General features: G+C 44.6%; 3 protein-coding genes across 3 annotated transcripts; 1 reads left to right on the forward strand and 2 right to left on the reverse strand.

The window, feature by feature from the left end:
- Positions 1-268: 268 nt before the first annotated feature.
- LOC148322448 (galactocerebrosidase-like) lies at positions 269-3,067 on the forward strand. The gene has a single exon (XM_088316594.1). The coding sequence runs from the start codon at positions 284-286 to the stop codon at positions 2,351-2,353; it is 2,070 nt and encodes a 689-aa protein (XP_088172720.1). The 5' UTR covers positions 269-283; the 3' UTR covers positions 2,354-3,067.
- gaa (alpha glucosidase) lies at positions 2,915-9,708 on the reverse strand. Its single transcript, XM_088316579.1, has 19 exons — positions 9,109-9,708; positions 8,889-9,040; positions 8,139-8,304; positions 7,806-7,902; positions 7,608-7,727; positions 7,410-7,528; positions 6,908-7,039; positions 6,704-6,814; positions 6,515-6,628; positions 6,303-6,387; positions 6,023-6,140; positions 5,717-5,853; positions 5,460-5,611; positions 5,240-5,388; positions 4,777-4,918; positions 4,597-4,695; positions 3,844-4,008; positions 3,630-3,782; positions 2,915-3,559 (listed from the first exon to the last, which is right to left on the reverse strand). The coding sequence occupies exons 1-19, from the start codon at positions 9,580-9,582 to the stop codon at positions 3,494-3,496; spliced, it is 2,751 nt and encodes a 916-aa protein (XP_088172705.1). The 5' UTR covers positions 9,583-9,708; the 3' UTR covers positions 2,915-3,493.
- A 1,077-nt stretch (positions 9,709-10,785) lies between these two features.
- ern1 (endoplasmic reticulum to nucleus signaling 1) lies at positions 10,786-23,546 on the reverse strand. Its single transcript, XM_088316578.1, has 22 exons — positions 23,316-23,546; positions 19,835-19,955; positions 17,771-17,804; positions 17,576-17,648; positions 17,380-17,452; positions 17,091-17,213; positions 16,471-16,572; positions 16,142-16,403; positions 15,949-16,027; positions 15,628-15,781; positions 15,434-15,549; positions 15,128-15,322; positions 14,524-14,788; positions 14,358-14,448; positions 14,090-14,279; positions 13,911-14,010; positions 13,617-13,816; positions 12,920-13,067; positions 12,703-12,830; positions 12,511-12,634; positions 11,737-11,804; positions 10,786-11,665 (listed from the first exon to the last, which is right to left on the reverse strand). The coding sequence occupies exons 1-22, from the start codon at positions 23,388-23,390 to the stop codon at positions 11,231-11,233; spliced, it is 3,156 nt and encodes a 1,051-aa protein (XP_088172704.1). The 5' UTR covers positions 23,391-23,546; the 3' UTR covers positions 10,786-11,230.
- Between the last annotated feature and the right edge of the window lie 20 nt (positions 23,547-23,566).

Here is a 23,566-nt window from a genome sequence, read left to right on the forward strand (position 1 = left end):
ACGCATCTGCTGTTTTAAGTTGAAAGGCACATTTCGTCACTTCCTACTTATTATATTGAGCTTGACTTTCTGACCAGACCAGACTCGTCTCCTAATTAAAAAAAAGTCATTGCTTCGGGCATCTATTTATTTTAATTTGGGTCATTTAATATTTTTTGTTTATGTATGTTTTTTTGAAGGTCTATTTGCAATAATTTTCAATTCGACATATTGCTTAAAAAAATCAGCGCTTCCGCAATGATGACGACAGATCACATGATACGGGTCAGGAAGTTATGACTTCATGAATCACAGCAAAACGGTCGGTCGTGCTATGGCGTGCAAAATACAGGTTTCCCTTGTAATATTTTCAAGTTTCTTTTTGGTTTCCTGCTTTTCACAGACCTATTTCCTGAACGACACGAAGGGATTAGGGAAAGTCTTTGATGGAATTGGAGGTTTGAGTGGTGGAGGGGCGACCACGCGTTTATTGGTCAATTATGCGGAGCCCTACCGAAGCCAGATCCTCGATTACCTTTTCAAGCCAAATTTCGGTGCCTCTTTGCACATTCTTAAGGTGGAGATAGGAGGAGACGCTCAAACTACTGATGGGACGGAGCCATCCCACATGCACTATGAGGATGATGAGAACTACTTCCGAGGATATGAATGGTGGCTGATGAAAGAGGCGAAAAAGAGGAACCCAAACATCACACTTATTGGCTTGCCTTGGGCCTTTCCTGGTTGGGTCGGCCATGGCAAGCAGTGGCCTTACGACTATCCAGACATCACTGCAGCCTACGTAGTGAAGTGGATTCTCGGCGCAAAGCAGTTCCACGAGCTCAACATCGACTACATTGGCATTTGGAACGAACGGAACTTTGACAGCACGTATATCAAGCTGTTGCGGTACACTTTGGACAAGAGTGGCTTGGAGAGTGTCCGGATCATAGCCAGTGACAACTTATGGGAGCCCATTACGCAGGCTCTCCTGCAGGATCCGGAACTCAGCGATGCCGTCGATGTGATAGGGGCCCACTACCCCGGCACCACTACTGTGATGGAGGCACTGAAGACCGGGAAGACGCTGTGGGCTTCTGAGGACTACAGCACATTCAACGATGATGTCGGAGGAGGCTGTTGGGCACGCATTCTCAACCAAAACTACATCAACGGGTTCATGACTGCTACCATTTGCTGGAATCTGGTTGCCAGCTACTATGAGGCGCTGCCATTTAGCAGAGACGGCCTTATGACAGCGGCCGAACCGTGGAGCGGCAACTATGTCGTGGAGTCGCCTATCTGGGTTACAGCTCACACCGCGCAGTTCACCAAGCCAGGATGGACCTACCTGAAGACTGTTGGACATTTGGCAAAAGGCGGAAGTTACGTGGCTTTGACTGACGGCAAAGGAAATCTGACAGTGATCATCGAAACGATGACCCATAAACATTCATTGTGCATAAGACCTCCGCTTCCTCCGTACTCGGTGACCTCACAAAACGCAACCTTTGAGCTAGAAGGCTCTTTTTCATCCGTCAAAGAGTTGCAACTATGGCGGTCGCAGTTCAACTTCAAAACGTCGAAGCCCACTTTTTTTCAGCGACTAAATCCTTTGAAGCTAAAGAACGGAAAATTCACCCTCAGTCTTTCTGAAGACGAGCTTTACACCGTAACCACAATGACGACCGGACAGAAAGGCAACTACCCAGAGCCACCGGCGTCCTCTCGCTTCCCGAAGGATTACAAGGACGACTTTAATGTCAGAGAAGCTCCCTTCTCAGAAGCTCCAAACTTCGCTGACCAGACTGGGGTTTTTGAATATTATACCAACGTGACAGATTCTGGTCCTCACGTATTCACTTTACGTCAGGTTCTGACTGTCCGACCCGTCACTTGGGTAGCAGATGCAGCCCAGACTATAAGCGTTATCGGTGACGAAACGTGGCAGGATGTGAATGTCGAATGTGACGTCTTTATGGAGCATGCAAAGACCGGGGGAGTTTTCATTGCAGCGAGGGTTGATCATGGAGGGATCACAATCCGTAGTGCCAAGGGAATTTTTTTCTGGGTCTTTGCGGATGGAACATACAAAGTCACCAATGACCTCGCTGCTCAAATGATTCTGGCTGAAGGACGGTCTGGTACACAAGCGGGCGAATGGCACACGTTGTCGCTGACCGTTAAGGGCCCGTTGGCGTCGGGAAAGCTGAACGGTTACCAATTGTGGAAGAACGCTGTGGTGCTGACACCAAAGAATGGCTGGGCTGCCATCGGGACGCACTCGTTTGAGCTGGCTCAGTTTGATAACTTTGCAGTAAAGGCAATGGAACCGGAAGCCCGAAGAAGCGAGCCTTACGTTGTGACCGTTTGACTCAATCGGATCAAAGACGCAACAATTAATCGATCATCAAAATAATGTCGATATTCGATTAATAGACTTTAACTTGAAAATTTTTCAGCCTTATCTCGTTTGTTTAATCAAAATACTATATTTGCAAACATCTGTTTTTACTTTGGAAAATAATATTTGAATGAATTTATTGTTGTGCATTTTCTACCCTGTTCACTTGAAATAGTTGAACAAGAGTTGGTCATCTTCGGGAGCTCAAAGTTTATTTGTTTAGTTTTTTTTTTAAAACCAACTATGCTTTTTACGAACCCCCGCAACGGGCGGGACAGCTCAAGATCAAGAATACTTAAGATTGCGTTATTACTCAATATATTGCAATAATGCAAAATTTAGCAATACTAATTGCATTATAACGCAATACGTTTTCCCATTTTTATTGTGTTATTTTGCAATAAAAATAATTATTGCAATGTTATTTGAGGAGGGAAAAGACTTCCAATTCCGGGTTGTATCTTTGATGTCCGTTCACATCGAATTAGAAGAATAAATGCAGGTGATGTGAAAATAAGTGTTTCCTTTAGAAATCCTTAATGAATTTGAATTTAAACATGAAATTTTTAACAATTTACCGTCAATTGTGCTGCACAATTAATATGGTAACTAGTGGTTGATGTTTGAATTCCTGGCAAAAGCGTTGAGTTCTGGTAACCATTAAAAGTCCACAGCTGCTTTCTATTATTTCTGTCTTTAAACTCTTGTGGTGACTCCCTAAATGGAATGTTTGCATGCACCATCTTCAAAAATTATGAGCAAATATGCGATTTATTTTTATTACATATCTTTGTTCCGCCTCACTTTCAAGTCCAACGTCCTATTTTTATACAAAGTTATAAAAATCAACATATATTGCAGAGCCAATCAAAACGTTAATGAGGAAATTGAGAAGGAAATAAAATGTCTTTTTCTAATTATGCAAATACTATACAATTTAGAATACCTTCTTCCTCTCTTAAAATTAAAAATACTTAAAAAAAATACATATTTACATAACATTTTATCCAGTGCAGCAGTGACAAAGTAGACAGCAAAGAAAGCTGCTCTAACAAAAAAAAAAATCATCTCTCCAGTGGCATCATGGGTAAAAAAAAAAAAAGCGTCGCATCAGAGTGCCCACTGAACTGTAAACTGCTTTGACATGGGCAAGGCCAAGCTGCTCACTTTTAAAACCTGTTGCAAGAGCCCAAAAGTTAGTCTTCACGAATGTCTGCATTCATATTTTCCATGTTCACTCACTCACCTTTGTCTCAGCGTTGTACGTAAAATCCTTCACTTTCTCCCCGTTGGCGACCACGTATCGGGGCGGCGACGGCACGCCCAACACTCGCATTATTTGCAATACGAGACCATCCAGGGCTCCATTTAGCCGCATGGGCTCGCTCACAACCTGGGACTGAAAATCAGGTCGCAAAGATTTATTTTCTGGACAATACAAGCTTGCAAGTTTGACCTACCTGCCCGGCAGTGAAGATGACCAAAGAATAAGTTCCTTTTTCAAAGGTATCGATGCTGTCGCCGTCATCCCAGAACAAGTCGCCATGGGCCGAGCCTGCCGCCGACAGCGCCACCGTCAGGAGGAAGGGATTTCTACGCGACACTGTTGTCGTTAAAGCTGGCTCCTTCAAGAGAAAACACAAATTATGTAGTCACTTCACCAAAAGGGCTACAGTCGCTCCTGCAGCCATTTTTGATATTCTTTTTGTCTCCATAAGGAAAAAAAGACAAATTAATTTGTACTGTACCTTTAAGAAATTCTCAAAGAAACATTTCACTGATGTTTAGTGGAAACAACCCCGATAAACCAGTTCAGCACACCACAACAATTTAGCACAGATAAAAGGCTTCAAAACAAATTCCACTGCATATTTTGACCACTCCCACTTTTCCTAATAATCTTCTTCAGACCTTCATCAAATTTCCACCTCGCTGTCAGAATATTTAAAAATAATAATTCTCTGAATCAGTATTTGTTGTTATACATCAATTGCTGTTTTCAGTGGTAATTTTGCATTAAGAGCAGTGCCACACCACAACCAGCAGATGGCGCTTTGGTAAAATTAACTGTTTTATTTGATTGGATCGCAAAGTCTCTCCAAAACTGTATTGACCCACCAAGAAAAAGATGCTGCGCTAGCAACGACACTATGGCACTTAATCCCCCCCAAAATTTAGTTTGCGTTGTGAAATGGTTAGAGTGGTCCACCAACCTGCTGGGGAACAATGTGCCCCTCCCTCACGTGGATGTTAATGGTGTCCAGAGGGGCAGACAGAAGCAGGTACTCGCCTCTGCTGTACGACGGCTCACCCTGACAACGAACGCATCATTTTGCTTTCTGTGATCACGCAAAAGCGAGTGCAATTGATGAATCAAAAGCCGCGCGGCTCACACTGTGCAGGTTGTACCAAGTCCCGGGAGGCAGGTAGGCAGTCACCTCCGCCGCACCCTCCTCCAAGACCGGGCTGATGAGGAGAGAACTCCCCCAGAGGAATTGTCGGTCTATGACCTGACAGTGAGGGTCAGTGGGAAACCTGAAATGACAAACGTAAGCAAGCGGTATAGGCTAACTTTTGTGCTCAAGGGCCGCGCATCTGATTTTTAAAAGCACAAAAAAGGGACAGGTGGGTTAATTGAATTTCGGTAAACAACTGACTATTTTGCCGCCAGTCTTTTTTTTTTGTGTGCGTGTGTGTGTGTGTGTGTGTATTTCAAATTTCTGTTTTGCCTTTCTCTGTCTTGTTTTGGTTGTTTTATAGCTTGGATAGTTTTAAGAGTCACAACAACGGAAACATAAATAAATAAATAAATATATAAAACATTATCAGAAACATGCGTGTGTTAGCATGACTTACTCCATGAAGAGAGGCCTGGCCACCGTGTCTCCAGAGGTGTGCGCGTGATGGAAGAGCGTGTAGAGAAACGGCAGAAGAGCGTAACGAAGATTCAGCGCGCTCCGCATGGCCGCCTGGGCCTTCTCTCCGAATACGAACGGCTCCTGCGGCTAATGAGGGCGACCGTTCGGACGCGGCGTGAGAACGCGTGCGTCAGTCTTGATGTGTGAGCGCATCTCACCGCATATGGCCGATCGTTATGGTTCCTCATGAACGGGTAGAAGGCCCCGAGCTGCATCCAGCGCACGCACAACTCCTCGGTGGTGTCGCCTCCGAAGCCACAGATGTCGGCGCCGGCCAGCGGCACCCCGAAGAGGCTCAACTTCAGCACGGCTGAGGGGGAAAATGAGCACAGTGGAACGCCACAAGAGTGCTACTATCTGGAGCGTCTCGAGAAGCAAGCCATGGTTCATCTCGATTTTTGCAAAGACTACTCACAAGGGATGGAGTACCCAAGTTGCTCCCAGTTGCTCCTCACATCTCCCGTCCACACGCCGGAGAAGCGTCCGATACTTGGAAAGGAAGAGCGAGACAGGACAAACGGCCTCTTGCCTTCTCGCGCTTTCGCCAGAGCACTGCCAACGACAATCGGATACTGTTGGACCGCAACACACATAGCTCATTTCCTTAAATCAGAGGACCTCCTTCGAAAAAAAGCCCGAAAAGACGGTGGCTTATCAAAACGATCGCGAGGGTGCAAGCGATGATATTGCGGCGCAACGCTTTGAGCTAATTTGAACCAACCTGTGTGTGGCAAAAGCTTCAGTCAGTCCGTACATGTTGTGCAGGTTGTAGTGAGTGGACAGATTTTGCTGAGCCGACATACAAAGCGTGAACGCGCTCAAGCGGCCTTCGACCACCCCTGTTTGGCACACACACACAAATATTTACCATAAACATGAGCAACACGTTAAAGTGCTTTAGATCATAGACAGTATTTTATATACTGTTTTGTAGAGATCTATATATTATATTGCTATAGCAAGTACATGACCATATAAGGGGAGGAGTGATGCAGACTTACTGGGAGTGTATGGCGGGTTGTCAAGCTCCGTGTCGGGACAACCTTCCAGTGAGCCTGAAACAAAACTGGCTGGCTCGTTCATGTCCTGCGTGGAATTCGAATGTGGTCAGCCAATCGCAAGGCAGATAGAGAAAAACAAGCATTCATAATCAGATTCGCACCTAAGAACAGTTTCAGTTTTTTTGTATGCGTTTGTGTGCGTATATTCTTACAATCCATAATCCATCCACTGGTACTTTCGAATAAAAATCCACAATACAGTCTTGCCACCACTGTCTGGTCTCCGGGTTGGTAAAGTCAGGGAAGGCCGTCGCACCAGGCCAAACCTGATGACACAAACAGGAAACGTGTTTATGTCACAGTTCTTCCCACGTGCTACATTCAAGACATTGAAATCTAACCTTGCCGATTAAGAGTTGACCGGTGGCATTTTTGATGAATACGTCTCGTTTGAGTCCATCATCGAAGGGGCGGTACGTTCCTGGAGGACTCGTTGTGCTGATGCCAGGATCCTGAAGAGGATCACAATCCACACATTTTAGGAAGTGTCATATCGCCACCTGCTGGGGATAAATGGTTACTACATGGTTGAAAATGTCACCCACCATGATGAGAACGTATTTCAAGCCTCTTTGGTGAAATTCCTCAACCATCTGCGGAAGGTCCCCGAATCGCAACGGGTCATTGGTGAAGATTCGGCCTTTATTTGCGTAATCCAGGTCATTCCACTGCACGTCCTTAACAACAACAACAAAAAAAGGCGCTAACCATTGCTTCATTAATTTCATTAGTGATACGTTTGATTTCTAAGACAACACCGTCAACATCTATAATTAAATTATTATTCATTTGGCTTTTTTGTGGAGACACAATTAAGTATAATCAAATTGTAATTATTAATTGTTGTCTTAGTTTCTGAAAAAAGAAAAACGGAAATAAAACCTTTTTTAATGGCAGCGATAAAACAGTACTTTTGAAAAATCATAATGCTTGAATATAAAACACTAATTAATTATTTAATTATTTATTAATCGCACCTGCTAAATTTGTCCAGTCGAAAAAAAACATGTGAAAGCAAAATGTAACATAACAACAACATGAACTTACCATGGGCAAGTTCGCATCGTGCATCCGCTGAGCCACCTGCCGGGTGATATTAGCGCTTTTATAGCCCCATCGACACAGGTGGAAGCCAAGTGACCAATAGGGAGGCATCATGGGATAACCTACCGAAGAATACCTTTCAATGTTCATCCTTTAAAACATTTATTTGCGGCCAGACGCTGCCGACTTGGCGTCGCGTACCGATAACTTGCAGGTATTGACGTATAACCGTCTGAGCGTCGGGACCAATGAAAATGTACAGGTCTAGGATTCCGCCGGTGGATAACCACGTGAGAGCCGGCAGGGGCTGCAAGATCACTTCTGGAAACACACACGCGGACACACATAGACATTAAGGAGTCGGTTTGAAAAGTAGCTCTTGTTGAACAAAGTCATCACCGATGGCATTGCTGTTGAGAAGGAACACCCCGTGTGCCAGTCCGTCCCCCTCTTGTACCACATAGAATGGGTGCGAGCCGTATAAATTTGCACCAGCCTGGAGAAAAGAGATTACGGTAAACTGTCAGGATTTTCAAGAGCAAAATGGATGGGAGAAAACAGAGATGCTTCAAACAAATATGAGCCACAATGAATTTAATTCCAATGTTGCCGTATACTGTCGAGGCACTCCATCACTGCACTGAGCACTTTCTATGATGATTATCTCTGGCAAGATCGTATCCAGATTTGTAACCATACTCTTTTGATAGGAAATGAGTCTAGCATACTCACATGAGGAGCCATGTCCCGGTTCCAGAGAGTCAGAGAGGTCCAGTTAAGGTCCAAACGGAGAGACGTGTAATGCTCCCCGAGGCCTGACACCAGCGAGGAGGCCAGAGTGGTGGAGAGCTGCAGGTACTGGTCGGCAAAAAGCAGAGGAGCCACCGTGCTATTCATGCTACATGCGGGAATGAGAAGTGCATTAGAATAATGATGATGAGCATAAAGAAGCGGGACCTGGTGGGGGAGGAAATTATGAACAGTTACAGGAATGGATTAAAAAAAAAAAAAGTAAATAAAAAACTAAATGATGTATTTTTTTTTATATCAGGTGATGTTAAATAAAACATACATGATTAATTTAACTGCATTGCTTTCAATTCTTGGTGAAAATATTATTATTTTTACTAATGCACCTTGCAAGCAGTTTGTACTAATTGCAGCATTGGTTCTTCTGAGAATGCCTTTCATGCAAAAGGAAAATTGGATATTGCGTTAAATCCTTGATTGAACCAAAAATCAATCAAAATGAATCGAAAATCAAATCAGGTCCTAGTGTATCAAATCGATTTGGGTAATTTGAATTGATACCTAGCCCTAGTTACAAATACTAGTAAGTGTCAGGAAAAAAAAAAATCGCAAAAAATAAATATGCAAGAACCTACAAGAACCGTTCAAATTTAATAGCGGTTAGTAAAAGTTGAGCCCATTTGAACCTCGTTTCTCACCCAAACAACATTTTGTGCGGCTTTCCATACTCACATGACCCTTCCATTGGATGTACGCCTCACAATGAATCCAAATGGGTTGGACTGGTACTCAATGCTGTACATCTTATCTTGGGGACTAATTTTGCCCTGAGGGGCTCCGCCTGGGAGTTCGACTTCATATCGCTCCGACCATCGATCCTTCAACTACACACAACGCAGATATTTAGTTAAAATGAAATTATTCAATTGTCATACGGCGGTTGGTTCCTCACAGTGAGGCGCAAGTAGCCTTCAGATTCTCGACTTTCTTCCAGGTGAAGAGTGGCCACATCGCGGGGCAGGTAAGAGGGCGAGGCGCGGGTCAAAGTGGCAGACTGACCTCGCAGGGTGGGCGTGAGGACGCCCATTTTGTAGCCCGGGTACGAATGAGGGTAGAAGCACCACGGAGCTTTTGACGAGTCGTTGAGAGGGGAGTAACAGCAAGCACGTGCTTCACACTCCCGCCGACTGAGCGGTCGGTCCCGGGCACAGTCGAAACGACTCTCCGGGGACAAGAGGCAGCGAGACGGTCGGACGTTTTTCACGACACTGTCCGCTGGTTCGAGTCTATCGCGGAGGGTGTCCTTGAGTGGCTCGCCATGTCCATCTCGTCTGTTGTCGAGAATGGGCATGTGACGAAAATCGGAGAATGTGTAAAATGAGAAAGACAGAACTGCGGCTACAGTTAGCTTGACCCAAAGAGCCATAGTGTTAGTGAAAGTTCGGAAATTAATAAAATTGCGCTGAGCATCGGCACATAACTACTGCGGTGACCAAAACAGACGAATGAAAGTGATTTAGGAGCCCGAAATGCTGGAATGTCCCATTTTAGTTTCATGTCCTTAAAGTCACAACACAAAACAACGACGGCAGGCGAGGTAGGTCAAAATAACATAATGGCGATACTCATTATTTCCTCACTGAGTTATGAATAAGAAAGTATTTGTGCCAAATATACTCAAAAGCTCGAACCTAATATTTTAATAATCAAAATTAAGAATCTGAAAGTATAAAAAGCGAAGCAGGGATTTATTTTAAACTATCGATAATCCTGGAATTTTTGTTGCATTAAAGTTGTGATCTAATTTTTAATTACATAATATTCGTTATAAAAAAATAGTACAAACGAATTGATATTTTGAGCACAAGTGATCCCAACCCATGTTTGTCATGCATTTTTTTCCACTTAGGAGTACCAGTATTAAATCTATTAAATCAGGTAAGAATATTAAAAATCATCATATAAACTATACATGACTGATTTAATCAATGCATTTTGTTCAGATGGATTCTCAAATTTGTTTCATCCGCCAATTTGGTGCGAAGAACTAAAACCTGCAAATTATCTGTGCAGTGTAGAGAAGATTTTACATTTACTCAAGGTCACAGACTTCAGGTAAAAAGGCAGACAACAGCCTGCAGAAGTTGCCAGGCAATCACATGGATAGACAATCCGCATACCATCACTGAGTTGGAACAGAACCAACACTGCCTCAAAGTGTCAGGCAAGAGAACCATGACACATCACAGCTGACTATCCAACAACTTCAAATTGTCTAAACTGAGAGCCAACAAAGTCAATTTCAGTAAAAAACAAAATAGAATTTAATGTGCAAGTTATGAACTTCACTTTGACACACATGTGGAACGTTCCGAAGCATGAGCGCTCTGCAGACTGACCTTCAAGTGTCACACTTGAATAGATAATCACATCATTCCCCCCCCAAAAATACCTGCAGTATTCCGATCCTGAAAACTTCAGAAGACAGTCCACTTGTAGTGCATCCGCACAACAGTCTTGATTGACGAAAGAGAAGCGCTAGCAGCATTAATGAGCAGATTTACAATAGTCAATTAGGACCATCTTGAGCCATGTAGCACAGTGACACCTTGTTTTCTTTTTTTAAAAAAAAAAGGCACATTTGCCACATAGATCAAGTCTATAAAAATATTCATACAGTATCTGGGCAGTGTACAAACTCACTACAAAATACAACATTGCACAATAAAACTACCCCACATGTTCAACAATAATCGCCAATAAGTCCCACAATATAAGGACATTATTGGGACAAATACTATTTTTGGACTTGATGTTTAAAAAATAAAATAAAAGAAAAACTCAGTTCAGCTACAACACAAAATCCAACAAGTTTTTTAGTCATCAAACTTGCGGATGGTTCCGTTGCATTTAACCCAGAAGGCACTTATTCAATGGAGGGTGCAGCAGCTGTTTTGGGCGAGCGGCTCCCAGGCACTGCAGGCCTGGTTCTCACCGGCACAAAACTCTGCGACGGGCCCACCACTCATTAAGGCGAAACTCTCCAATTCTGTGCGAGAGGCGGACGACGGCGTTCACGCAGCTCCGCCGTCTGACAAGCGGGACCCGTTTAACCTGAGATGAGATGTCGGCGCTTCCGAGGCAAGCGTGGGAAAGTGCAGCTCAGACGGCGACGCTTCGGCAGTCTCGGCTGGCGGCTCAGAAGAAGCGGCGGGCTCGTGTGGTCCAACGGGGCCGCGTCCCTCCTGCGCTTCCACTTGTGACGCATGTGTGGACTGGTGTGGTTGTGACATGTCTGTTGATGCGTTTTGGCTTTGTGGCGGGTGGTCCATTTTTGCCATTTTAGAATAGTAAGGCAAGAAAAACCTCTCTGTGGCGCAGGTCCGCATGGCCAGGTATGTGTGCATGAGCAAGTGGGGGAAACGGGACGTGAAGTAGCAAACAAAGTCGTCGGGGATGGAGCCCAGCGTCTCCTGGACCTCTGCGGGCAACTCCCGGTAATGATGCCTCTGTTCAAAGAACGCAAGTGACACGCTTTTCCAATGCTGCAGTCACAGAAACGTGGCGAGCGCACTCGTACCTTGTTCCTCATTGCACGGAGGAGGTCTCTGACTGAGCCGCCTTTGTAGGAACGGAACCTTCGCAGGTCTGTAAGCAGTGAGCATTGCGCGCTGTGTTTAAAACCATGACGGAACTTTAGCTGGGAAATTTCGCTAGCTTAATGCTAACGCACAATGACAAACATCATTGATTGCAATACAATAGAGCGCTTTAATAATGAAATTATTTATTATAAAGTACCGTATTTTCCGGATTATACGGTGCACCTGTATATAAGCCGCAGCAACTCTTAAAAAAATAAAAAATAAAAAAAATAAAACCATACAAGCTGCACCAGTCGACTAGCCACAATTTTCTATGTTAAAAAAATGTTGTTTACTGCATGTACAGAAAAACGTTAAAATTCATTTTATCGTATTATCTGAACTATAGAGCGCCCCCTACCGGTGAACGAAAAATCCACAGAAAAAAAAAGCCACACTGCTGTATGAGCCGCATGCTTCAAAATATTAATTTAACCAAATACAATTTTAATATTTTATTTTTCCTTTGTCAATTTTACATTTTGGGATTTCAAAACAAGTTTTTTTTTTCATCCCTGTTTTGAAATTTGGTCAATTTTTCCAAGATCCCCAAAAAGCTTTCAAGCTGATTCTTTTTGCCAAATGAGCCATCAAACGGCATGGACTCATTTGACATCTTTCAAAACCGACCTCACCCTTAGCAATCAACTGAAACAAATTGATCAAATCCTCCGGGAAGATAACGTTTGCATTCAAGACTTGTGTCCTACCCGTCTGCAGCGGCACTGTGATGTGCTCCCTCCAGTCACTCTTGACCACAGCCCGCCCTCCTCGCTCCAGCTGCCTCACAATCGCTCCCTCCGGCGGCTCCTTCTCTATTCTGTCGCTCACATCCTGCGAGCGACGGCAAGCATTTCAAGACTGAAAGCGACTTTTGAGTGTCATCAGCAAACAAGACAGACCTGGAAGAACTGCAGCTCCTTCTCCAGCCTCCAGAAGAACGGGTGTTTGAGAACACACTCGGCCGAGGGCCTCAGATGAGGCTCCGTGCTCAACATCTGCTCGATCAGGTCTCGGGCTACAATGTCGCCTGGTTCAAGCCGATGACACAAACGCGCAGGTGCTGACAAATCTCCGCAAAGACTTGCCGCAAATTTAACAGTTGGCTTTCGGCCTCACCGTGTTTGTCGGTCTGCAGATGGTCCAGGCTGTATGTTCCTAAAAGGATGTTGGCTTGCCTCTGCAGGGACTTGCCGAAAGGGTGGCGACCTTGAGACACCACGTAGTAGAACACGCATCCGGCAGAGAAGATATCGACGGCGCAGGTCTTAAACGAGAGGGGGCATTTTTTTTTTTAAAAAGTTGGAGCAAAAAAAAAAAAAGAAAAACAAGTCTTCACTCTCACACTTTTGTCAATTCATCGACGCAGGTGGCAAATTTCTTTCTTTCTTTATATTTATTTTATACAAACCACACAAGTGAATAAACGATTAATGAAATAAAACGAATATCCAGTGGCCAAATAAATACGATTAAAAATACGTGGTTGTAAAACTTGCTTTTCACGGAATGCGAAGAATGTGAACCATTTCCCGAACAAGTGGACAAAAAGAAACGACAAGATTTCTGTAGTTGCGGCAAGGCTATCCTCACGATACCAATTATTAGGAGACAAGGATGCCGATAACCGATATATGTGGAGCCAAAATTCAGTAAAAGGAAAAATACTGGTTTCAATAAATATCTTTTATTAAAAAAAATAAAAATGCAGAATATCCGCACTGCACCGTTTAACCCTATCGTGCGATCGACGTCATACATCATATCGACGATATACAGGCTCCGGCTATATCGCAACGCTCGACTTTGAACTCACCGGATTGTCTTTGCAGTCCTCGCTGAGAACCTCGGGAGCGATCCAGCCCTCCGTCCCCGGCACGCCGGACCTTCTGCTGAAACTGTGGCGGCCCACTGCTAATTTCTTGCAGAGGCCAAAGTCGGAGATCATGGCCCGGACCCGACCGTGGGCGTTGGGCATGGACACCAGGATGTTGTGGGGTTTCAGGTCCCGGTGAACTGCATGGAGAGGTCAAAGTTGAAGCGGGGGGGGGGGGGGGTTAACAGTGTAGTGTAGTCGCTAACGCAGTGCAACCATTTTCAAACTATTCACCAATGTTGAGCGAATGCAGATGAGCCAGTCCCGACATGGCCTGCTGCAGCAGCATAATCGGCTCCAGTCCGTGACGGTCAAAATCTTTCATCTCCACGTACTAGACAAACCCCAAAAAGAGAAATTCCTTCACACACCCTCATCCATAATCACTGATGTCTGAATGAACGATTGTGCACCTCTTGAAGCGAGGCAGCACACAGCTCGATGGCAATGTACTGGAACTGGCGGTCCCTCTCGGTGCAGAAGTATCGAATGACGTTCGGGTGCTCGTCCGACTCCCGCAGCAGCTGGACTTCCCGGTCTGCGAAGCTGAAGCACTCCGGGAGAATTCTTTTCACCGCCACTGGACGGTTGTCAAATTGACCCCTGGTGGAGGTTGGACAGATTAAATAGCCCAGGCCAACAACAAAACCAACAACATCCTCATGTTTAGTTGATACTTACTTGTAGACAATAGTACCCTCAGCACCATGACCCAACACTTGCTTAGGATGGAACATTATGTTGCCCACTCGGACCGTGTTGGATTCGTCCTCTAATGAGACACAAGACGCTCTTTTTATACAGTCACACAAACAATGAGACTTCATTAACGGCATCTTGACTTCACCTCCATCCTCGTGTTCATTGGCAGAGCTGCCCAGCTCGGAAACGGACAGATTGGAGTGGTTAGAGGCACGCGGGGTGACGTTTGGGCTGCTGTGGTCGGAGCATTCCGAGCGAGCGTGAGCCACTTCCAGGTAGTCGCTGTCCGGGACTAGAGGGAGCGACATGTCCGCAGCGGGGAAGGGCTGTTGCCTCTGCAGCAGCTCCAACCGTTCCTCCATCTGCCGTTGGAACTCTTGGTGTTGCAGCTGCTGCTGCTTGTGGACACTCTGCAACAAAACAGGACATAAAAAGCTCTAGGAGGAAAAAAAATAAATGCCAAGTCGTTGAACTGCAGCCTCTAATGTCAAACAGAGTCCATACTTCATCATTAAAAGAAAAAAACAACTTTACGAACAGTACAAACAATCATAGAAGAGACAATGATTCTATCTTGACATCTATTTTGGAGTTGTAAGGCTCCACTAGAGGGCGCACTTCTTCTGACAGGAATCTGGCATCCTGCTGGGGCATTTCTGTGCGACACAATCCGGACATAGCAGCTGTAGATTTAGAACAAACACGTTGTAGGTCTTTAAACGTCCACCAGATGGCGGTATTTCACTTGCCTTGGGGTACGTGATCACAAAGGCCACCCAGCCTGCCAGGAGGAAAGTGGAAAAGATGATGGTGGCCATGTCTTTCAGCATGGAGTCCACAGAGGCCTCCGGGCGCACAGAGCGACCACTGAGCCCGGGTTCTTGGATTGATATTTCAGGCATAGGAGAAGGCGGAATGTCGTCGATGACAACATTTTTCACGTTCTATAGAAGAAAGCAAGAAATAATTATGAAGACTTGAGGACCACAGCATTAGGTACAACAAAAATGCAATTGAAAAAAAGTGTGGGGACACACAAACACACACAAACACACCTCGTCAGATTTCTTGCTGCTCGTCGGTCGAATGACGTTGCCCTGGTTACGAGGAAAGCTATCAGGGAATCTTTCCAGGATCTTGTTGTGAGCTTCAGGAGGCGTCTCGTGATGACCTTAAAAGTGAGTCTCTGGTGTTTTTGAAACTGCAAACGCTACGCTCTTTGCCGAATATACAAAGACATCGATCGTACCGATGAGCAGCAGGTAGCTGCGCATGTAGTTGATGCGGTTGCGCTCGCGCAGCGCCGAGTTGAACTTGACGCTGGTGCTCGGCGTGATGACGCACTCTTCGTCCTCGTCCTGCCTGTCGGGACCTTCCAGCATGGGGAAGGTGCTTCCTCGAGGCTGCGCATGCAAACAAATATGTCAGGAATCCAGATTTTGAGGCTAAAGAGTGTTCTTCGATATTTTTTCATCACATTCATAAAAAGTGACGCTCGTGTACGCTTATAGACGTGTAATAAATGTTCACGTTTGAATACGCAGCCGTTAACAACACGAGAGTCACTCACCACTACTGTGACTCCATCATGCACCAGGGAGGGAGACGCATACAAGCTGGTGGAATATTTACCCACATACAAAGTGGCCCTGAAACGGTAAAACATAAGAAAAGAAAAAGATTTGACGCAGCTGGGGATGAAACAGCTGCACAACAGGATACAGGGAAGCGAGCAACATTCTGAAAATGAAAGCCATGCTTACATTAACTTATTGTCCGGCTTCTTTTCCTTGGGAAAGGGATACTTCCACTGAGTGATGCGGCCCACCTCCCCAGACATGAAGGTAAGATAGCGCAGCGTTTCCACGGCAACGTTTGTGTGGGCGACTTTGCGGAGGCCCTCACGCTGCCAGATGTACATGGCCACCACTGGCGAGTTGTAGTTTTGCACCCACTGGACGTCGCCCGATTCGCTGTCCACCGTCACCACCAGGCCGTCGCCGTTCGACACAAAATGGGCCATCTCTGCAAGGTCGGCCCATTAGCAGTCAGATCAAGTCACGGCACAGCCAACGCGGCCGGGTCGACTTACTATATTTGGTGTCGTCATCGGGAAGGGTGGAGGCGTAGTCCGAATACGTGGCGTTCCAGCGCAACTCTCGGCTTTTGGTGTCATACATGGTGATGGTGTATTCTTAAAAACAGGGGACGCAAATCATGAGGCTGTACTCGCTTTGAAAAGACAACAAAAGTGGCTTACGTAACATGGACAAAAGTCAGACATGGGATGCCGGAAAGTGCCCAGTTTCAATTTCAGGATGTCAATGCATAAAAGTGAGTCGAAAAATGAAACTTTTGAATAGGTGGTGTCAGGTGTCAAACTGGACACCAAAATATCAATAAGCCCTTTTTTTGCCTGTGATGTAACACCTTAAAGGGACTTTTAAAGCTGCATAAAAGTGAGTTTATTTCATTATTTTTTATTTATTTATTTTATTTTCTCAAGGGTTTTTTTTGTTTTTTTTGACAACACAATTTTTTTCCCACTTTGTGAGATTGTTTGTGAACCGGAAATGTTGCTTTACAAAAAAAAAAAAAAATAAATGAAACAAAATGTGAATCAACAATTGCATGAAACTTAATGACTATCAATGAAATTAGACGTCCGAAAAAACGTCAACTAGTTTCATTAGATCTGTTTGTTTTGTTCACCTGTGCGTCCCAGATACAGCAGAGATGAGGACGGGCACAGCATGTCGGCAAAGGACGACGTCAGCGTCTGCTGCTTCTCGCCAGTCAACAGGTCCACCACGTGCCACAGGTCCTGCTTCTTACCTGAGCACGCACACACACACACACACACACGCAATCATTAACCACCGTCACCAAGGATGGACATGATACTCGATTATTTCCTTACGTGGACTTCTCATCATCGTTCATTGATTGTACTTTTTAAAAGTCTGGGTTGGGACAAAAAGATTCTATCAATCAGCCTTACCCATGTAAAGGATCCCATCAGAACTGCGGCAGGGAGACGCTTGCACCAACTCAGGAATAGTGAATGGTAATTTCTGTTTTGAGAACAATGAATAAACATGAGCGCAGCGCAACGCTCTAATGATTTGATGACATCATACGAGAGAGAGAGGGAGAAGAGAGAGAACGCCGTTTGTGCTCAGGTCATTTCCTCTTACCGTGAGGCCTTCGTTGTTCTTTCCACCCAGGGAATACAGACTGCCATCATTGGGGTCGGGCAAAAAGGCCGGCCTGGAAGTTACGGTGAGAAAAAACAACAACAAAAAATGTGACATAATGAACAGCAGCTAACTTTAAAGATACATTGAAATGTTGCAAAATTATTTCAGCGCTGTTCATGTGCAACTACGTACTCTGCAACATGCGTGGGGACCTGAAGAACTGGATCTGTAAGGACAGAAAATGAGTCAGCTGAGCGCCAAGTTGCCATTCAAGAGAGACAAAAGCAGAAAGCAGCACAATGACCGCTAGTTGTAGAGCGAGAATATTCAACCACAACAAATTCAAATGAGCTCAAATGAATCTGGAATTTCTCGATAGAAATAAAAATAAAGCGTCATATAGAAACCTCATGAAAGAGTGGAACCTCCAAAATGTGCTGGAGACTATCCCCGCTGACTTGACTCCGCAAAAAGGCGGACGACACCTTGGACTGGTTGCCAGCCAATCGCGGGCGAGCGTTCCAAAGTAGGAACCTCCAAAGTTTGCCGCCTTAAATTCCATTTCAGCCACCACCCGAGGATTAACTGCCAGCGACGTTTGATTTGTCCTTCCTCTCCTTACACCGTTTGTGTTTCAGCACCAGTCGTCGCGTCGGGCGCAGTTGCTTCTGTTAAGCGTAGCGTTTTGGTTTGGGTCAACTGTCACCCATCTCCAAGGTTTGAGATGACTGTCATCCTCTAATTTTTGTAATTAAAAAAAAAACAAAAAACATTTTGCTCATTTCTAGAGTGAACAGAGCATGTGGACCAGATGGTGCTGATTCTTTAGCGGAGCCTGAAGGCGTCAACAAACGTGTGTGTGTGTGTGTGTGTGTGTGTGTTTGTGTGCGCGTGTGTGGGACGGTGTCAGATGACCTGAGGGTGGTCGAAAAACTGTTTGGTGAAACAAGTGTCACTATTCATGGACTGGAATTGCAGAGGGGGGGGTTAAAAGCAACAACGATTTCCAGCAAAGTCCCCTCCAACCGGTGCGACGGTGGGAGTGAGCCGATTCGTCATCGAGCGCCGCTGAGGATTTTTGCTTCCCGCCCGCTCGTGCGGATTTAACGTTAAACGCGACTTGTGCGCGTGAATCACTGGCGCAGCGCTTGTCAATGTATTCAAAAGATCCGCCAGAGAAAGCAAAACAGATGTGACGCTTGGGACGACGTGGAGTGGTGCTTACAATCTTGGTGCTTCATTTTTTAAAAACTACGAGAATTTGGGTGGATTAGATCGCGGGACAAATGACAACGGGAAATAAAAATTGTTAATGATAAAGTTGTTTTTCACCAATGAGTCACCCGTAAGCATTGTTGTGTTATATTGAAGCTAGTTTCATTAGCATGTCTATGGGATTTTGCATTGTGGCTTAGCATTAAGCTAACAGACTTTTGAAAGCCAAATTTTTAAATCAAATACACCATGCGTGTCTTAGTTTCATATTTATTTTTTTTAACACAAATTTCAACTAGGACTGGCTGAGGCCTTCAAGCTCACAACCCCCCCAAAAAAGTCATAAGTCAAAAGAATTCCGTTTATATGCGTCTCCGGCACCAATTCACAGCTGGACTTCTTGTCACACTTACGACAGTCATTAAACTATTTTTCCAATTGTGTGACAGTTATTATTATTAAAAGTGTGACGCCAACACTCATTAAGCGCACATTACCGTATTACGCTGGATTGTTACCACTCAGTCCTTTATTGTCACCTTTCACTAATAGCAATAATTAACTTAAGAAGCAGATTTTAAATACAGTTCCACAATATTTTGCGATGGCAACAAATCAAAGGTAAAAAAATTGCATTCAGTCTTAAGGAGTCCATGAATTTGACGGTGTCGGAGCACAACAACAACAACGACTACGACGACAACACGTCTATCTCCCGAGGTCTATCTTATCTATACCAAGTGCTGAGCGTGCTGGGCCTCCGCAAGAGCAGAACCGCGCCATGTGGGCCCACTTTGACCTTGACTGCGGCGCGGGCGTTATTTGCCCCTCTCTCGGGTTAATCATTACACACGTTTCACCGAGTCAACAGAAGATCTCGCAGCATTACTTAAGTGCAGACCAAACACACCCGCTGTAATCCTGGAAACTTTTTTTTTTTTTCCATCAACGCCAAAAAAGTCAATTTTTGGACATTCACGTGTTTTATCTCCGGTGAGCACAAACAAAGATTATCATTAGACTCCACAAACGACAACTTGCCTTCTTTCAGCGTCCATTTGATGGCCCCAGATTTTTTGCTCACAGCATGCAGGTTTCCGTCCAGGGTGGACACAAAAAGCAAGCTTTCAGGGAGCGAAACCGTGCTGGCGTTACAAAACACCTGAAAAGATGAAAGGAGGGGGGGGGGGAAGTAAAATCAGTTCGCCGATCATAAATAGCTTGGAACAAAGCACATTGTTAAGTGTAATTAACGGCGATAAAAGCGCCTCCAACAACGGGGACATCTTGAAGCCACATTCCCGGCGGTGCGAGTGAAACCAGAATCAGGCCAAGAGACTCCCCATCAAATATCTCAGCAGCTTATTTTATTTGATGAAGCTACGACTATGGATGGTACGATCAAAAAAATGACATCTCGGCCTTGGTGTTCGTTTGCTGGGGTGTGAAAGGAATCATTTGGAGTGATTTAGAGTAGAAAGATCACAAATATGACAATTTTCCCTGAGGTGTGGGCGTGGCCAGAGTGTGACAAGGGCTGGCTATGGCCACTGTGTAGCTCCGCCCCTGAGATTATGAAGCCGTCCGTTTGTGATTCACAAAAGCACAAAATCACAATATATGATATGAAAATTAGGGCAAGTTTTTTTTTTTTAATTTCAAAACTTTATTCACCCTTAACGTGACCTATAACTTTTATGTTCCATGCATTTTGTCATTTATTCCTCAATTATGTTTTAGGGCACTGAAAAAAAAAACTTGTGGGGATTGCCACAATCGCGTTCTGGATTTTTGGTTTTTGTTTGTTTTCTTGAATTTTCTAAAAATACATCACACCGTTTGCCTGAAGCCACTAGAATCACAAAGATGCAATGTGGCCTCCGCAGACAAAAGCAACATGTGACCAGGCATCCCACTCACGCGTCATCCAGATGACAACGTATTGTTAGCATAATTGCACCTGTCATTTTGGAATGCTCTCATAAAAAAACAAAAAGAAAACAACTAATTCAACCAACAAGAGTCCAGTTGTCATGATCCAATTGTCGTGGTCAACCCTAACCTGATGTTTAACGCAAACAACCACTTGCATAGAATGCAGATTACTCAACTATAATTGCTAAGACTCATCTTGGCATTTCATTTTTATTGCTATGAAAGATGCTTCTGTAATCTTACATCCTCGTCAAACATTTGAGTCAACATCGTGCACCTGCGACTGCTCCCACTGTGCGGGCAAATACGGACCTCACATTATTCTGTTTCCTCAATTTTTTTACGCAGTGCAGATAATATAAATCATCAAAGGACATCTGCTTTTAGTCATGATGCAAAAACTTTTTTTCTCTTCTGAATTTCTTGTGTAAGAGGATTTCATAAGATTGGAGAACTGGGCGGCTCCAGCGGCCAGGATTTTCAGTTTCCCCTCTGGAGCCGGGCCAGACTTTTAGCGCAAGCACTCTCGTCGGTGTTCTCAGCGGGGATGAAGTGTCGCCGCGTTGCACCAGCTGCATCGCCAAGCATCCTGAACCGAGGACAAAACCAAGTGCTCCATTTCAGACCTGCACACCAACACACTAATTGTCTGTTTCCCTCCGAGGCTGTGCAAAGATGAGAGCATCCCCAGGCTGTTTAGCTTCAAGTTCCCACCACACACCAACGCGAGGCAGATATTCAAGCTGCAAATATTTAACACAACTTTGGAGACACACATAAGTGATCGACTTATCCGCGTTTTCATGAAGTGCACCGCTTTGCACATTTTCGCCACATATTTGTTGAAGCACACGTTAAACATGGTGGCCTGCGTGTGTGTGTGTGTGTGTGTGTTTATCAAGAGCGTGGTGGTGTGTCAGCGGGTGTGGGTCACGTGTCGGACCCCCACACGGGCACGAACAGCCAATCTGCAGCTGTGATAAGATAGCACAAGACCACAACTTATTTGGGACCAAAAGCAGCCCGCGTTGGCGTGATGTGGATGGATAGAAGGCCACAGTGACCAGGAAGAGGCGACCAACAACGGAGCGCTATATTGATTATTTGAGCGTTGTGAAACAAAAATGGTGAAAAGTTGGTGCTGGGTCAAAGATCAAGGCAGAACGATAAAGCTACCGCTAGTTTAAATTTGTCCAATTTATTCATCTGCTTCGCTAAAGTCGCTTGTCGACTGAAGATGATTTAAGCTAACGCTGCATGGTGTGCACCAGGAGAATTATGCTAAGAAAAAAAAACAAAAATAGCATTTTCAGCTTTTTTCAAATGCCCTTCAAGGTTGTCATTTAACAAGAATTGAAAAAAAGTTTATGAGAGTCAAATGAACTACAACACAATTGTAATATTCATTTTTTTTTAAATATGAGATTTTTAAGATACAAGGTGAAGAAAATGGAAAAGTTTAGTCATGCCAGGTGTGCCCGAATTGAAAAATGTCACACTGGGGTTGTCATAGTGAGAAGTTTGGATTTCATTGATGAGCAGTAGCCTACTTTACCTCCAAACCAGTGGGGAAAGGCACCAGGCTACTTCCTGTTTGGTCGCTTAGCAACCAGCAGCAAATATGAGCAAGCTTGTGCCATGCTGCTGCCATCCGTACACCCTAACCCCATATTGGGCGCTGTGCAAACCAAAAAGTGGAAAAATGCCTTAACAGTTTCCTACGAACCTAAAATGCATGATTTTTAGAATATGTGAAGAAGCTTCTGGAGAAAACCTGCATGGCGAGAACAAGTTCATTCCACACAAATGGGGCCAGAGGCAAGATTCAAACCCGAGCGTTCTGGTGAGGCGGACATGCTATTCCAGCCGGCTGCACAACAGTAACATTAGTTTGACTTTAAATCAATATACTTTGTGAAATGCAAATTAACCAATAAATTCGCGAGAACAAGTGCTGCAACTAAAATTAAGTGGTGATCTGGTTTCGTGACTTCCTGTGGCAAAGTTTGATGGCCTCTAAAAACATGAAGTCATGTTGATACTTCCTCTGCTGTGATATAATCAAACACTACAGCATTAGACGACACTTTGGGCTTCTCTAGCAAGTTAGCAAGTTTTCTTTGCTTATTATACAGTGTCTCCATCATACACGATGTGCTTCCTGCGATCAAAATTCACATCACAGCTGGACTGGAGTTTATTGGGGCGAGTGGAGGATGCAAAACATGATTGAATCAACATGGACGATAACAAAAAAGGCACGCTGCTTTGATATACTATTACAACAATAACATGTTAGCATGAATAGTGTCAATCGACGTGTCATGTTTTCCCTACCAACAACACATGACCATAACTGTCACTCATGGATAAACAAATTAACTTCGACGTTATCAAATCCGCCATTCTACGTTTATTCGTCAGCTGCCAAGCTCATGTGCTGCAGGAAAAGAAGCTCACAATAGCACGCTGCTGTCAAGCTAATAACCAAGATTCACTTTGACCTAGAATTTTTTTCACTTCCAAGACAATCTTAGCAATGCTGCATCGAGACAATTTGTGAACTCAAACGTCAGCTAGTTCTTACCTGGAGTGGCAGAGCGACGTAGGAAAGCAAAATGCACCACACCAGGGCCCGGCTGCTCACCGTCCAGTCCATCATTTGTGGTCTAAAAACCGAAAGGAGACGACTGCTCTTTGACGTCCGTTCACTCCATACAAGACGTCATTTGGCTCCTTGCGCGATTGCTGTGAAATGTTTGATCAACAGTTAAAAACGGCATTGTGGCAGCGCTGTGGCCAAACGCGGCGAGTTAGCTTTTTTTTTTTTTTTTTTGC

Source organism: Idiotropiscis lumnitzeri, chromosome 15 (genome assembly GCF_059441095.1).
Source record: "Idiotropiscis lumnitzeri isolate Australia: NSW breed Sydney's pygmy pipehorse chromosome 15, RoL_Ilum_1.0, whole genome shotgun sequence".
NCBI classification, from domain to species: domain Eukaryota; kingdom Metazoa; phylum Chordata; class Actinopteri; order Syngnathiformes; family Syngnathidae; genus Idiotropiscis; species Idiotropiscis lumnitzeri.

Coding starts and splice junctions, on each gene's coding strand:
- gaa (XM_088316579.1), bottom strand. CDS start 9,582: ATGGCTCTTTGGGTCAAGCTAACTGTAGCCGCAGTTCTGTCTTTCTCA. Junction 8,305..8,888: donor ACATCCAATGGAAGGGTCAT/GTGAGTATGGAA, acceptor TCCCGCATGTAG/CATGAATAGCACGGTGGCTC. Junction 7,903..8,138: donor ACCGGGACATGGCTCCTCAT/GTGAGTATGCTA, acceptor TCTTTTCTCCAG/GCTGGTGCAAATTTATACGG.
- ern1 (XM_088316578.1), bottom strand. CDS start 23,390: ATGATGGACTGGACGGTGAGCAGCCGGGCCCTGGTGTGGTGCATTTTG. Junction 15,550..15,627: donor CAGCTACCTGCTGCTCATCG/GTACGATCGATG, acceptor CTCACTTTTAAG/GTCATCACGAGACGCCTCCT. Junction 14,280..14,357: donor GAGGGTACTATTGTCTACAA/GTAAGTATCAAC, acceptor AACCTCCACCAG/GGGTCAATTTGACAACCGTC.
- LOC148322448 (XM_088316594.1), top strand. CDS start 284: ATGAATCACAGCAAAACGGTCGGTCGTGCTATGGCGTGCAAAATACAG.